The sequence below is a fragment of the Saccostrea cucullata genome, unplaced genomic scaffold (assembly GCF_032062105.1).
Source record: "Saccostrea cucullata isolate Sc308-1 unplaced genomic scaffold, CSIRO_AGI_Scuc_v1 ctg491, whole genome shotgun sequence".
Lineage (NCBI taxonomy): Eukaryota > Metazoa > Mollusca > Bivalvia > Ostreida > Ostreidae > Saccostrea > Saccostrea cuccullata.
In genome coordinates this window covers 70,631-82,944 of record NW_026928818.1, presented here as the reverse complement: position 1 = coordinate 82,944, position 12,314 = coordinate 70,631, and the positions used below count along the sequence as shown (strand labels likewise).

At 33.1% G+C, this 12,314-nt stretch overlaps 1 protein-coding gene across 8 annotated transcripts; it reads right to left on the bottom strand.

Moving 5' to 3' along the window:
- Positions 1-134: 134 nt before the first annotated feature.
- LOC134278803 (secretory carrier-associated membrane protein 1-like) lies at positions 135-11,062 on the bottom strand. Of its 8 annotated transcripts, none has more exons than XM_062761084.1 (10): positions 10,871-11,062; positions 10,396-10,500; positions 10,231-10,281; positions 9,562-9,789; positions 8,031-8,097; positions 7,087-7,215; positions 6,781-6,940; positions 5,584-5,682; positions 4,546-4,687; positions 135-2,996 (listed from the first exon to the last, which is right to left on the bottom strand). In XM_062761084.1, the coding sequence occupies exons 1-10, from the start codon at positions 10,925-10,927 to the stop codon at positions 2,832-2,834; spliced, it is 1,203 nt and encodes a 400-aa protein (XP_062617068.1). In that variant the 5' UTR covers positions 10,928-11,062; the 3' UTR covers positions 135-2,831. The 8 variants fall into 8 exon arrangements, with proteins under 8 accessions (XP_062617068.1, XP_062617070.1, XP_062617067.1 ...); XM_062761086.1 differs by lacking the exon at positions 4,546-4,687 and adding an exon at positions 3,451-3,568; XM_062761083.1 differs by lacking the exon at positions 5,584-5,682 and adding an exon at positions 5,350-5,448.
- Positions 11,063-12,314: the final 1,252 nt, after the last annotated feature.

The following is a 12,314-nucleotide window of genomic DNA, read 5'->3' as shown; positions in this document are numbered from 1 at the left end:
TATACTTCAAATGAGGACCAGTTTTGTGTATTACTGCAAGTTCCAACAAAAACAAAACTCCTCTCCTGCCCCCCTCCCCCTCCCCCTAGTTTCATAAGATTGAAAACACCTGCTGAATAAAACATAAAAAGATGTGCAGCTTTAAATATATTTATTCTTAGTAACAGAAAGTGTACGTAAATCTTTTACAGGTTTTAACCCACAAAACAACAACAATTACATGCAGCTACTGATGACTGACTAAAACTCATTTAAATTTTCCCGTCATTTGTACTAGGCATGTTTCATTTACAATATATTCCTACTGGAATGTGGTTGGATTGACATTATTTTAGTTCATTAACATAATTCTAGAGAAATCTGAAAACTTTCAATGGACACAAATATAATTTTTAAACAAACTACATAGCACTTACTAGTGACTTGGGTAAAATTCAGAGAATGTGTCATTTAAACACCAAGTAGCCATAGAGACTGTACATAAAAATTTTTAAACACATTCCAAGTCATAATTTCTACACAAACACACATTTTATTTCTTTAAACATGTCTTTAGGGGAAAGTGACTAATCAAAATTAGTGCAAAATTAAAAAGTTTTAAAGTGATCATAAATCAGTGAAATTCAATGATAGTATTTTGTGACCAATAAACAACAATTGTTAAATCAATTAAATATGTCAGTAATGCATACTAGTAAACTCAATCTCTGTATGAATCAAATGTAACATTGCTTTGTTTTGTGGAGTAAGAAAATAGAAATGAAAAAGTTGTACAACAAAGAAGAGAAGTGACAAAAAAAGGAAAAGAAATATCATTAACAAAGTATAACAAATATATGTGTTATGTACAGAATCTTGATGATATGATTGTTGAAGTTTTCCCTGCACAACGAGAGCTGGGAGAAAACAATAACACAGGCAAAGATCTACCAAACCCAATCAGAATGGCAAACACAGATACACAGTAACATCTTATTATCCAAATTTTGTTGAATCACAATCATGAATCAGATTATTTATATTTGACAAATTGTTTGGCAATTATTGGGGCTTCATAATTTGAATAACATACATCATGAAAAGAAGCTTGCCTTTTTAAACTATAAACTTCATATAAGCAAAATGCTTTTTATTATATAATATCTTTATCCTATAAACATGGAATTGATAAAATATGACTAAGAGAAACAATTATTTCTCCAATATGTTGAGTGCACACTTTCTTGACTATGCTACGACTTAATACCCACCCACAAAATATACATGTACCATTAGCTATAGCGTAAACTGTTAATGTAGATAACCCCTACCTAAGCATTCATCAATCACTCAAGTGTTTTCCAGGAACTAGAACCAACATATACATACAAATTGTTAAATTACAATTGGACTTCTCTATCATTTTTACAAACCAATGAATTTGTAGGGGAATGAAGCACTGTATTGCTTACATAAGCTGGCAAAAACATAGATATGCACACCTCTATTTTACACAAATATTTATATAAAATCAAACTGACAATTTGAATGAAGTCATTTTCTGTTGAATGATGCAGATAAAGCAATCTTGATATTACACATTTTTACATCAATGGTCATTTGCTTGAAATGGAATTCCTTTAATCAAAATACCCAATCATGACAATATCAGTGAAATTATTCATCTGTGCTGGAATTCTTTTTAAACAAGAGATGTTTGTAAAACACTTATGCCCCCCTCCCCCCAAATTTGAATTTTTTTGTAAGTCCAAGGGGGCATAACTCTGTCAAAAATGGCACGATTGTATCCAAAACAAAACTTGACCTAGATATTCATCTGATTAATCTGTATATTAAATTTCATCTCAGTATGTGCAACGGTTGCAAAGAAAATGAACGGAAACTGCAAATAATTGAAATTTTTTCAAACTCCAAGGGGCATAACTCTGTCAAAAATGGTGCAATCGTACCCAAAACAGAACTTGGCCTAGATATTAGTGTGATATATCTGTATACCAAATTTGATTTCAGTATGTGCAACGGTTGCAAAGAAAATGAGCGGAAACTGCAAATAATTGAAATTTTTCCAAGTCCAAGGGGCATAACTCTCTCAAAAATGGTGCAATCGTACCCAAAACAGAACTTGGCCTAGATATTCACGTGATTTATCTGTATACCAAATTTTAATTCAGTATGTGCAACGGTTGCAAAGAAAATGAGCGGAAACTGCAAATAATTGAAATTTTTCCAAGTCCAAGGGGCATAACTCTCTCAAAAATGGTGCGATCGTACCCAAAACAGAACTTGGCCTAGATATTCATGTGATATATCTGTATACCAAATTTCATTTCAGTATGGGCAAGGGTTATGAAGAAAATGAACGGAAACTGAATGGACCGACAGACCGACGGACCGACGGACCGACAGACCGACGGACCGACAGACAGCAGCAAAGCAATATGCCCTCCCTTCTTCGAAGGGGGGCATAAAAATGTAATGGTAATGATAAAACTAAAGCTATTCTCCTTTCTCTCTCTTTCTACATCTGTGCAAGCATAAGCAACATCCATTAATACACAACTTTCTCCCTTTATCTGAACAAGCACATGGTGACTTCCCTTACATAAACACAGGCTCCTACTAAAAATGACTCAGACATTCAAACATGTGACTACATCAAGTCTTTGCCATTCAACAATAAATCATAATATAAATAATTGTAATTTCATAACTTAAAATACTTCATTACCACATAAAGTTCATACAGGTTGAACGAGTCTTCCATTGACACCTCTACATGTAATCTCCTACAATTCCTACACGTCCCTTGGCGGGGGGCATACGTGGTCCCTTCAGTACTTGTTGTTGGATCCGTACTGACTGGCCATGCCCTTGACGGCGCCCTGGGCCGCATTGGCAGCTACCCCCTGAACAGTCTCATTCTTCATCACACCAGTGGAGAATTCCTGCTTAGCTTTGTCAAAACTGGCCCCCGTGCTCCTATAGATTTTGTGCACCTGAAAAAATAAGGTACCTCTGTACTTAGATATCAAAGGGAAAATTCCAATATCATAGAAATGTAAAAAAAAATATAACTTGGTTGATAAAATATAAAAAGAGCCAATTTCAATAAAGCAAAAAAATATTTTGCATGCAAATGGAGAAATATCTTAATAGGCATATTTGAAAATCAAGGGTTAGTTTAGTATGGAATACGTACGAGTCCAAAAAGTTTAATTAAATAATGGTCAAGAATCTGTCTTTAATACAATTACATTTCAGATTGTTATTTGAAGACTAAAATCTATGGACCTAATTCTTCTATCTACAACAGAACTATCCTCTGTGTGAATTCTCTAATGCTTATAATCTAAATTACAATTACACATGTAGTATAGTTTCTTACCATTTCATGTATTAACTTTAAATTACAAGTAGCACAACCATAAATTTGTTCTCTAAGATACAAACCTTAAGTAACATGACTATCATACCCACAGCACAGACTGAAAAGAACAGGGAGATGAAGAGCATGAAAGCCCCAGCTCCAGTGCTCTTCCCAATAGTCGACAGAGAATTAATCCATCCCCTACAAAGTAGGCATTCAAGACATATTTGTACAATCACTAAACTAGGCAACACATCACTTCAAATGATTCCAACTGATGCCAACAATCTTGACCTTTTTGAGATTTTCTTTTTTTTTTTTTTTTTAAATCTGATTGGCTGAGTGTTAATTGTCAGATCAGATGGCCTCATTTGACCGATTTGCTGGCAGCCTGATTACATCCAATGGCAACATTCAATGGCAGCTGAACAAAAACACAGGACAAAGGTTAAACCCATTCCTGTCCACCTTCAACCCATAACTTAATAATAATGATATATGTAGAGACATGCAGGGATAATAACTACCGGGTACTAGGAAAATAATGAATGCATCTACTTTCTTGGTTTTTTAAAAAATTTAAATAAGTAATGATATACTGTTTAACAGGGTCAACTCAAATAAATGTGGGTTATCATATGCTAATACACAAATTTTGTTTTTGATTGATTTAAACCAGAATTAACATCTTTTCACCTTTAAAGCCGTTTCTTTTTAATCCAGTGCATACAAATATAAATACTGGTATATATTCATATGCTAATACATGTGCTAAAACAAAACTACACAAACCTGTTGAAATAGTTACAGTAGTTTCTGCTTTTTATAAATTTACATGCTAACCTTAATATAGTACATTATAATGCTGCCAGTTATAAACTGGGCCACAGAAGAAGCTAATAGAAATTTTAGAAATAAAATAGCTAGGATTTCTTATTATCAAGAAATTCAAGGCTGAATATGTATGATATGCACCCATGAACATTCATTTGAGAATATTAACACATAACGATTCTTTAATACAAGCAGTTTTACATCAAGAGTGCAGTAGAGGGTTATATTTCTTTGCAAATTATTTATTTCTTGCAATAAGGCAAACCTCCACAAGTAGCCCTCTCAAGCAAAATAATAGGAACATGCAGAAATAAAGAGAAAACATATGATGTGGGATGCTATACCTTGACCAGCATGATAAAATCTAACAAGGCTAGAATGCCAAACATCAGACCAATAAATATCATGACCAGCGCCACCCCTATGTGGCTGACCCCCTTCCCATCGTTTTTGTAGCCGGTCATGGTCAGGCCATTGATGATGCCACTGAAATTGAAATCAGGTGTCAGCGAAGCAAAAATGGACATTATTAATATACTGTAAACCAATCATTATTCATGACATCTTTTATTCTCAATTCTTCAATCTGGACTCCATCTGCAAATACTATTTTTTTTTTTTGGCAAATGGGGCGACATTCTACATAAATACATACATGTAAGTGAATAATTGGTTTATGACAAGGAATATTTGCAAGTAAAAAAATAATTCTTGCTTGTGAATAAAAGTTGGTTTACAGTAATATGATAATCATAAAATAAAAATTCATTTAAAAAATGCATTGATGTTTTAATAAGGGGAAAAAATACTGACTCTCACTCAATATTCACATTTAGAAGAATGAACATTTTTTTTTTTTACTCATAACAGTTTCCAAATTACAAACCTATGTGCAACAAATGACAATGCTCACCGAAGTCTCTTCGACCCTGGTGTTGTTCACATTTAGTTTTATATTGTATTTCTTTTATCATTTCATAAAAGTTAGGACTCCTTATTGAGAGCAATCAACAACCAGTTTTTTTTTTTTATTCGGGAGTTTGAATTCCTATTGTGGAATAATACAAACCCTCAGAGTTGCATTGCTCTTTTTTCAAATTAAATTACAATCCTGAATGTGTTTAACACTATGCTAGTCTCATACTTACACTGTGTAGCCCGTTACTCCTAGACACTGAATTATCGTACAGATAAATTGGAAAAAAAATATAAAGAAAAACACAAAGAAGTTGAAGGAGCTGTCACTTCTGAAAATAAAAACAAAGGACAAAGGGTTACTGTGGTGGTCAGTATTTTCCCTAGATCCTGCACCATGGGGGGGGGGGGGGTGGTTCTAGATGGGGTGCAGGATCTAGAGCTTTCAGATGAATTGGAATACTTACACTGTGAAATCTGTTATCCCTATTAACATGACTACACAACAAATGGCTTGGAAGAAGAAATTGAAGAAAAATACAAAAAAGCTGAATGAACTGTCTGATCTGGAAAACAGAATGAAAGCCTTAGCAAAATTCCAAAGAGAACGTTTTTCAATAATTAAAAAATAATTATCAAAAATAATTTTGTATATCAAAATATTCAAGTTTTTATTTAAAAGTATGCTTTCCTAGCATCCAAACTAAAAAAAAATCCAAGTTGGAAAAGTGAACGTCTTAAAAATTCAAAAACATACCAAGTTACAACTGATAGAAAGAATTAATGCTTTGATTTCATATTGTGCAGCTACATGTATTTCGATGAATTGTGACAAAAATTGATAATTGTGGTGGAAGGATTTGGGAAAGTATGCAGATTTCAGCAGTGCAAGATATATTGTATATAGAAACATTTAAAGCCATCAACACTGAAACATTTTTGGAGTGTTGCATTGTATAAGTTATATCACTGAACCCATACTAGAAGACAAATCAATTTCAAAAATACATATAAAATGATAAATGCCTTTACCAAAATGTGGTACATGTATATGTGGTACAATATGTGGTCTATGCTAGGGATGGATATCACTCAGATTTTATACTTCCCCCCCCCCCCCACCATTTTTTTTTCATTAATATCATGACATTTTTACAAGAAAATTTTATTATGTTTTTTTACTAACTCCATAACTTTTTTACTTCATATCTACACTTCATAATTTTTCATTCAAATACAGGTATAATGCTATGAAAACAGATTTTTTGTTTTCTTGTTTCATTCTACATGATATTTGCACAATTTATTATTTTTTTTTTTTGATGAAATGGAACAAAAATAACAGGTTTTAGTGTCAGTGAACATAGTTAACCCCAATATTGAGCTCACAAAGTTATTGTGTATCAACTTTATTCCCCTGCCAGATATTGATCACTTAATACACGTACAATCTACCTTTGAAGTTCATGCTAAGCATGTCTATCACCCCAATTCCCCAAAAATCAATTCTGATATTGTAAATTTTATGTTGTAAAACAATTTGTAACAGAAAAAGTTTTATAGAAGTCCTTTTTGAAATATGGAATGTGCATTTCTGTTGTTGTTTTTTTTTTTGGAAAATATATGAATGTGTGAATAATCTTGGAAAAGTAAACAATTCTTACCTGAATGCTTTGTACAGTGGTCTATACCAACATATAAATGAACAAGGTGTGAACAGGACGAACCACACTATTGACATGCCAAATGTGGCTCCTCCATCAGGATCAGCAATGAAAAACGCCAAACTGGCCCAGATGTTGAGAAAGAGAACAATTACGTAAACTGAAACATAATAAAAAATATGTTACCTTTCACAGACAAAAAACAATGAATGTACATATACCTTAGCAGGTAGAATTAATAATTTCTTTCATACTAACAGCTTTTATCACAATATTCCAAAAATAAACACACTGAAATCAACTTACATAACCATAAATAATATACAATTTTAACTGTCCTTTGGAATTCCATAGGAATATCTACATTGAAGTCTTGGTAGAAACAGGGTCCAACAGGACAAAACTTGGGAAGTGGTGGCCAGTTGTTTGCTCGCTCTAGAATGTCAAAACAAGAAATGATTGACAAACACATATGCCCCCATGAAGCAATTTTATATAGGAAACACTTTCAATTTCAAATGTCTGTTATGATATTGAAAATAGCTGTTCATCTTCTAGTTATGGGCAAATATAATACTAAATTTGATCTCTTTCAAAACTCAATATCATTAGGGATAATATACTGCTAAATCTTATAGAACACCAGTATACAAAAAGTGATGTTTTAAAAGAAACTAAATCTCAAGAAACTGAGCTGACAAAGTCTCTGTGTCTAATAATCATGTTGTTTACCTTTGATCTTTGAGTTTGTAAACTAAAATTTAACATGGGTTATTTTTTCCCAAGGGAGAAACCGGCGCACCATGTTTATGGTCAATCAAACAAACAATTCTAAAGATAAGGTCAATATCTTCCTTATATAATTTGACCTTGACCTTTGTTCTTGTGACCTTAAATTCAGTAGGGATTAATTCCTTAAAAAGGAACTAATGTGCCAAGTTTAATGACTGCCAAACAAGGTATCCTCAAAATATTGAACAGACATCTTCCTATAGGTTTTTTTGAATAATATGACCTTTGACCTTGTGACCTAAAAATCTACAGGGAGAACTACTTCTTAGGGGAAACATGTCCAAATTTTGATGTTTAACAAGCATAGTTCTCAAGATACAACTCTCCTTTAAAATAAAAATGTTCTTCTTTAGATGTTTTATTTACTGGAATAGCCCTATGTAATTTGCTGGGTTCTACTGAAAAGTCACTGGCATATGGTATTGGGCCAAACATGATTTCAAACAGTTAATACTTGCCATTGTACTGCATATTTCTCATTTCTTGTTCTTTCCTTTGCAGCTCTGCAGCTTTTTTCTCTAATTCCTACAAAACATTCCAAATGTATTACAAAATGGCAAGGTGTATGTCTCAGAGCTCCAAATATATACTCAGTAACACCTTACCAACTCAAAATTTAATTTATTCCAGGGAGATAAACTCTTAAAGGATCTCATTGCATATATGGTGAGTATACATGTATTTTTACTCAATTTTTTCAAAAACCAAGTCATGGTTTAATTCTACTATTAAATGACACTTTAAGTGAATTTTACTGTTTTCTTCCAATAACACCTTTTTTTGATCAAATTGTATCAATTTATGTTACGTTATATTCAATGCACATGTATGTCAAAATTAGATAGGAATGGAATTCAGTATACTGCAAATTATATATTGGATATACTGCATCATCGATATACTGGTTTATTGTAACTACATAATTGTCAGGATGCAATCTTCAACTCGAAAATAACTGAATCAATGTAAAGGCGTAATTTTTTAAAGCAAAATAATCAAATCAAAAAAGAAAATATCAGTGAATGTTAGACTTTTCAACAAACTTGAATCTATACCTGAGGACCTCCATATAAATACGGTACACATTATGGCTTTGCTGTTCTTGAGAAGATTTTTAAAGAATTTTCTATATATGACAAATTGTTTCTTTTCCTTATTATAACCTAAAACCACTACCTTTTTAGAAAAGGTTAGTACAATTAAGAAAATCCTTTTTTTTTTATAAAGACCACGAAGTTTACTCCGTTTTCAAGTACCCTATAATTGAAAGTAGATTTGTAAATAGACATAGTTGAGCTTGATAAAATCAACAAATGCATCACTGCTTAACATTATTATCTTTCTATAACATTAAATAAGTTTTAAAAGCCATAAACATCGTTCATTTATTTACACACATTTGTTTACAGAAACAACCTGTCCCACCTCCATGCTGAAATAGATACTTTTTGCACCTCTGTCGTAGTAGAGTTACAATCTCGAAACCTGCGTATTCTACTATTAAATGACTATTCAGTGAATTTTACTGTTTCCTTCCAATAAAACCTTTTTTGGACCAAACTGTTTCAATGTTATGATATGTTAAAGTCTCAAAGTGAAGGAAAAGATAGAATTTTATTCAATGCAAATGTATGTCAAAATTAGTGGGTAAATGGAATTCAGTAGACTGCAAATTATACTTTCTTGAGATAAAGATATGAAATGACTGAATTTTTATTAACCAAGTGCATAGAAAAAAGGGCCTCAACATGTCAATTTAAACATAATGTTAGAGGGCCAACAAATTTAAAATGTAAGTTGTGATTCTGTTTCAAAAATATAGATTATGAATTGTATTCTAAGAAAACTCCTCTCAAAAATATCTGAGCGTGGCTTTTATGTTGAATATTGTAAAACCTGCTTAAATTTTGTGTGTGTATGGCCACTTTTACCTTATTGCTTTGATTCATTTTTTTTTTAGGGGGGGGGGGTTCAATCATATTCCATTACCTCTTGTCTTTTCTGTAAATCTGCTGTGTCAACACTCTGGGCTGAAACCTCTGAGTATGGAGGAGGTTCATTTGAAGTGTTTAAAGCATATCCCATTACCTCTTGTCTTTTCTGTAGGTCTGCTGTGTCAACTCTCTGGGCTGAGCTCTCTGTGTAAGGAGGAGGTTCATTTGAAGGCTGCATTATTGCTGGTTGGGTCTGAGCTGGTTGTGGGGGTGGTATTGTTGCCTGGGAAAATATTAAAATCTTCTGATGAGTTAACTAATAAAGCAGCTAGTTTGACTTTTCATTCAAAAACTGTTGAAATACTTTATTAACTGTGCAAGTGCTATTTTGTGCATCAGATATAATTTATGTGTTTGTGTGTATGGGTATGGTTCTTTGCAAGAGTCTGTAATAGATTTTAAAAGCAAAAACACATTTCTGCTTCAGACTATACAAAAGTGGAGTTTGGGTTAACTGGTTTTCCTGACTTCCTGATTAATACAGTATTGACTGAAACAATGTCAATGTTGAGTCAATAAATGTTTTGAAAAAACAATTTTCCTCCTTAAGCTTCTTTAAAACTTAATTGGGAATGAGATTGACAAGGTAAAAATTAAGAAAAACTGCATGGAATAAGTCAGAAAATAAGTAAGGAAAAACCATGGTTGTGTTTGAATTGTATACCGAAGAGTAAGAATTATATGATCCTTTTATTAGTGGTTCATCACTCATTGACTGTAAGGAGAAACAAGAAATAATCTTTCACTTTAAAGACATTTAGTGATGTGTACATAATTGCATTAATTTATAGACATGTCCACTACAGAATCCAAATCAAACAATACACACCCCTGCTGTGGGTCTTGTCTGGTTTCCCTCGGCAAATGGATTGTAGTCATCAACAGCCCCGGCTCCTGTCTGCTGACCGCCTCTTGCTTGCTGGACAGAGGGATCCTTTTGAATTCAAAAATTACATTAAACCGCTGCGATGAACAGTTCACATAAACAGCTTGAATTGAATACAATAGTTAAAGAGATTAAGGATGCTTTTACCTAGCAGGAAATCTGTTAATATTATCATAAATAGGCCTAAATAAAAATTAAAATCTACAAGCACGCCCACTGATTATTGTTAATTGATTCAGGAACCCAGACATTGTTTTGTTTCTTTATTGCAGTTACCAATAAATATATCCAATAGATATAGAAGTCGATAATCACACTATTGTAAGTATACTTAAGTTTATCCAGAAAGAGTTTTAAAATCTATGATTTTGTTTATTACGTGTTCAAGCATAATCAATATGTCATTTGAATAAATTACCGCAAAAGGATTTGCTGCCTCTGGATCAGCAAAGGGGTTGCTATCTATTTCCGACATGGTTCACAAATTAATGAAAACAAAGACGTTTTATCCTTAGTGTTTAGACATGCGTTGTAATTTTTGTTTTGGGGGATGACTTGGTCTTCGAGATATGGCAGAATCCCGGCTTCCGCATAAATGAAGCATGCGCAATAAGAAAAGTCACATGAAATTACATCATTTGAATACATTCGTGAATCTCTAGAGTTGTCATTGTACTGGAAAGAAAACGTTAGAGAAATACCTGGTGCGTTTGATTACTCATCAAAGAAATATGATTATGACACTATGTCACTCTTTTTTTATGTGAATTAAAAATAGCTAAACACCATTATCATGATTAAGTTTTTAGTTATCCAGAAACGTATGGATTCTCCATGTCATGCCACACTCAACAGTCTGATCAGTCAAAACTAAAAGCTCCCATGCATACATGTCGATATTTAGTGAACATCAGTGGAGAAAGAGTGGGTTATATATATTTTTGTAAATAACTAAATATATATTTCTTCCCCATGTTCCTGGCTTTTCAAACTTCACGTGTTCTAATTATTCAAAAAAGTTTCAAAGGAAACTCACATCTTGAAAACTGAAAAATACTTTTCCAAACAACAACATGATATATAAGACAGAAAAGAACTTCTTTGTTAAATGTCCAGAGAAGAATATTATTACAACTCTAGCGTTATTCTTTGTTTTCCTTTAACTTGAAAAATGAGCTTTTGATGTTGTTTCAAATAGATTCCCTTTCCCCAAATGGGGTGTGTGTGTGTGTGTGGGGGGGGGGGTGTAGCAACCAACGCAAAGCAGGACAGGTAAATTTTTCTTCATACGGCATTTCATCCCACATACTTGTAGTTTGGCAACCATGATTCAGTGAACTGATCATGGGGATTCAGAGGGGACGGAGTCCCTATGATGTCCAAACTATACATAATTATTTGGATGTGACTTTGGGACCCTACCCCCACCCAAAACTGGTCGGGTCCCCCCTTTTCAACAGTTCAGGATTCCTGGATCCGCCTCTGGTTAGGAATTACAGATGATCTAGTACTAGAGATATTTTCAATTTGTAAACGTTGTGGTACTAGAAATATTTTCAATTTGTAAACGCAGTGAACTGATCATGGTTGCCAAACTACAAGTATGTGGGATGAAATGCCGTATGAAGAAAAATTTACCTGTTAATAATAATAATAAATAATCGCTCCACAAAAAAAAAAAAAAAAAAATACCATACATTATAAGAGATAATGTATAGGGGGATATTTTTTTGTGGAGCGATTATTTTGGGGTTTTGACGATTTGTTCCTTTTGCAAACATGTTGAATAAGTGTACTAAATATCAGTTGTGAAAAAATTGTCAAATAAGCCCCGGGGTTGAATATCAGGGGGGGGGGTCCTG

What these genes read in the sequence shown, in the direction of transcription:
- LOC134278803 (XM_062761084.1), bottom strand. Translation starts at nt 10,927, where the DNA reads ATGTCGGAAATAGATAGCAACCCCTTTGCTGATCCAGAGGCAGCAAAT. An exon ending in TGTATATTATTTATGGTTAT is followed by an intron (nt 6,941 to 7,086) that starts GTAAGTTGATTT and finishes ATTATGTTTCAG; the next exon opens with TTTACGTAATTGTTCTCTTT. An exon ending in ATTTTATCATGCTGGTCAAG is followed by an intron (nt 2,997 to 4,545) that starts GTATAGCATCCC and finishes TTATTTTTTCAG; the next exon opens with GTGCACAAAATCTATAGGAG.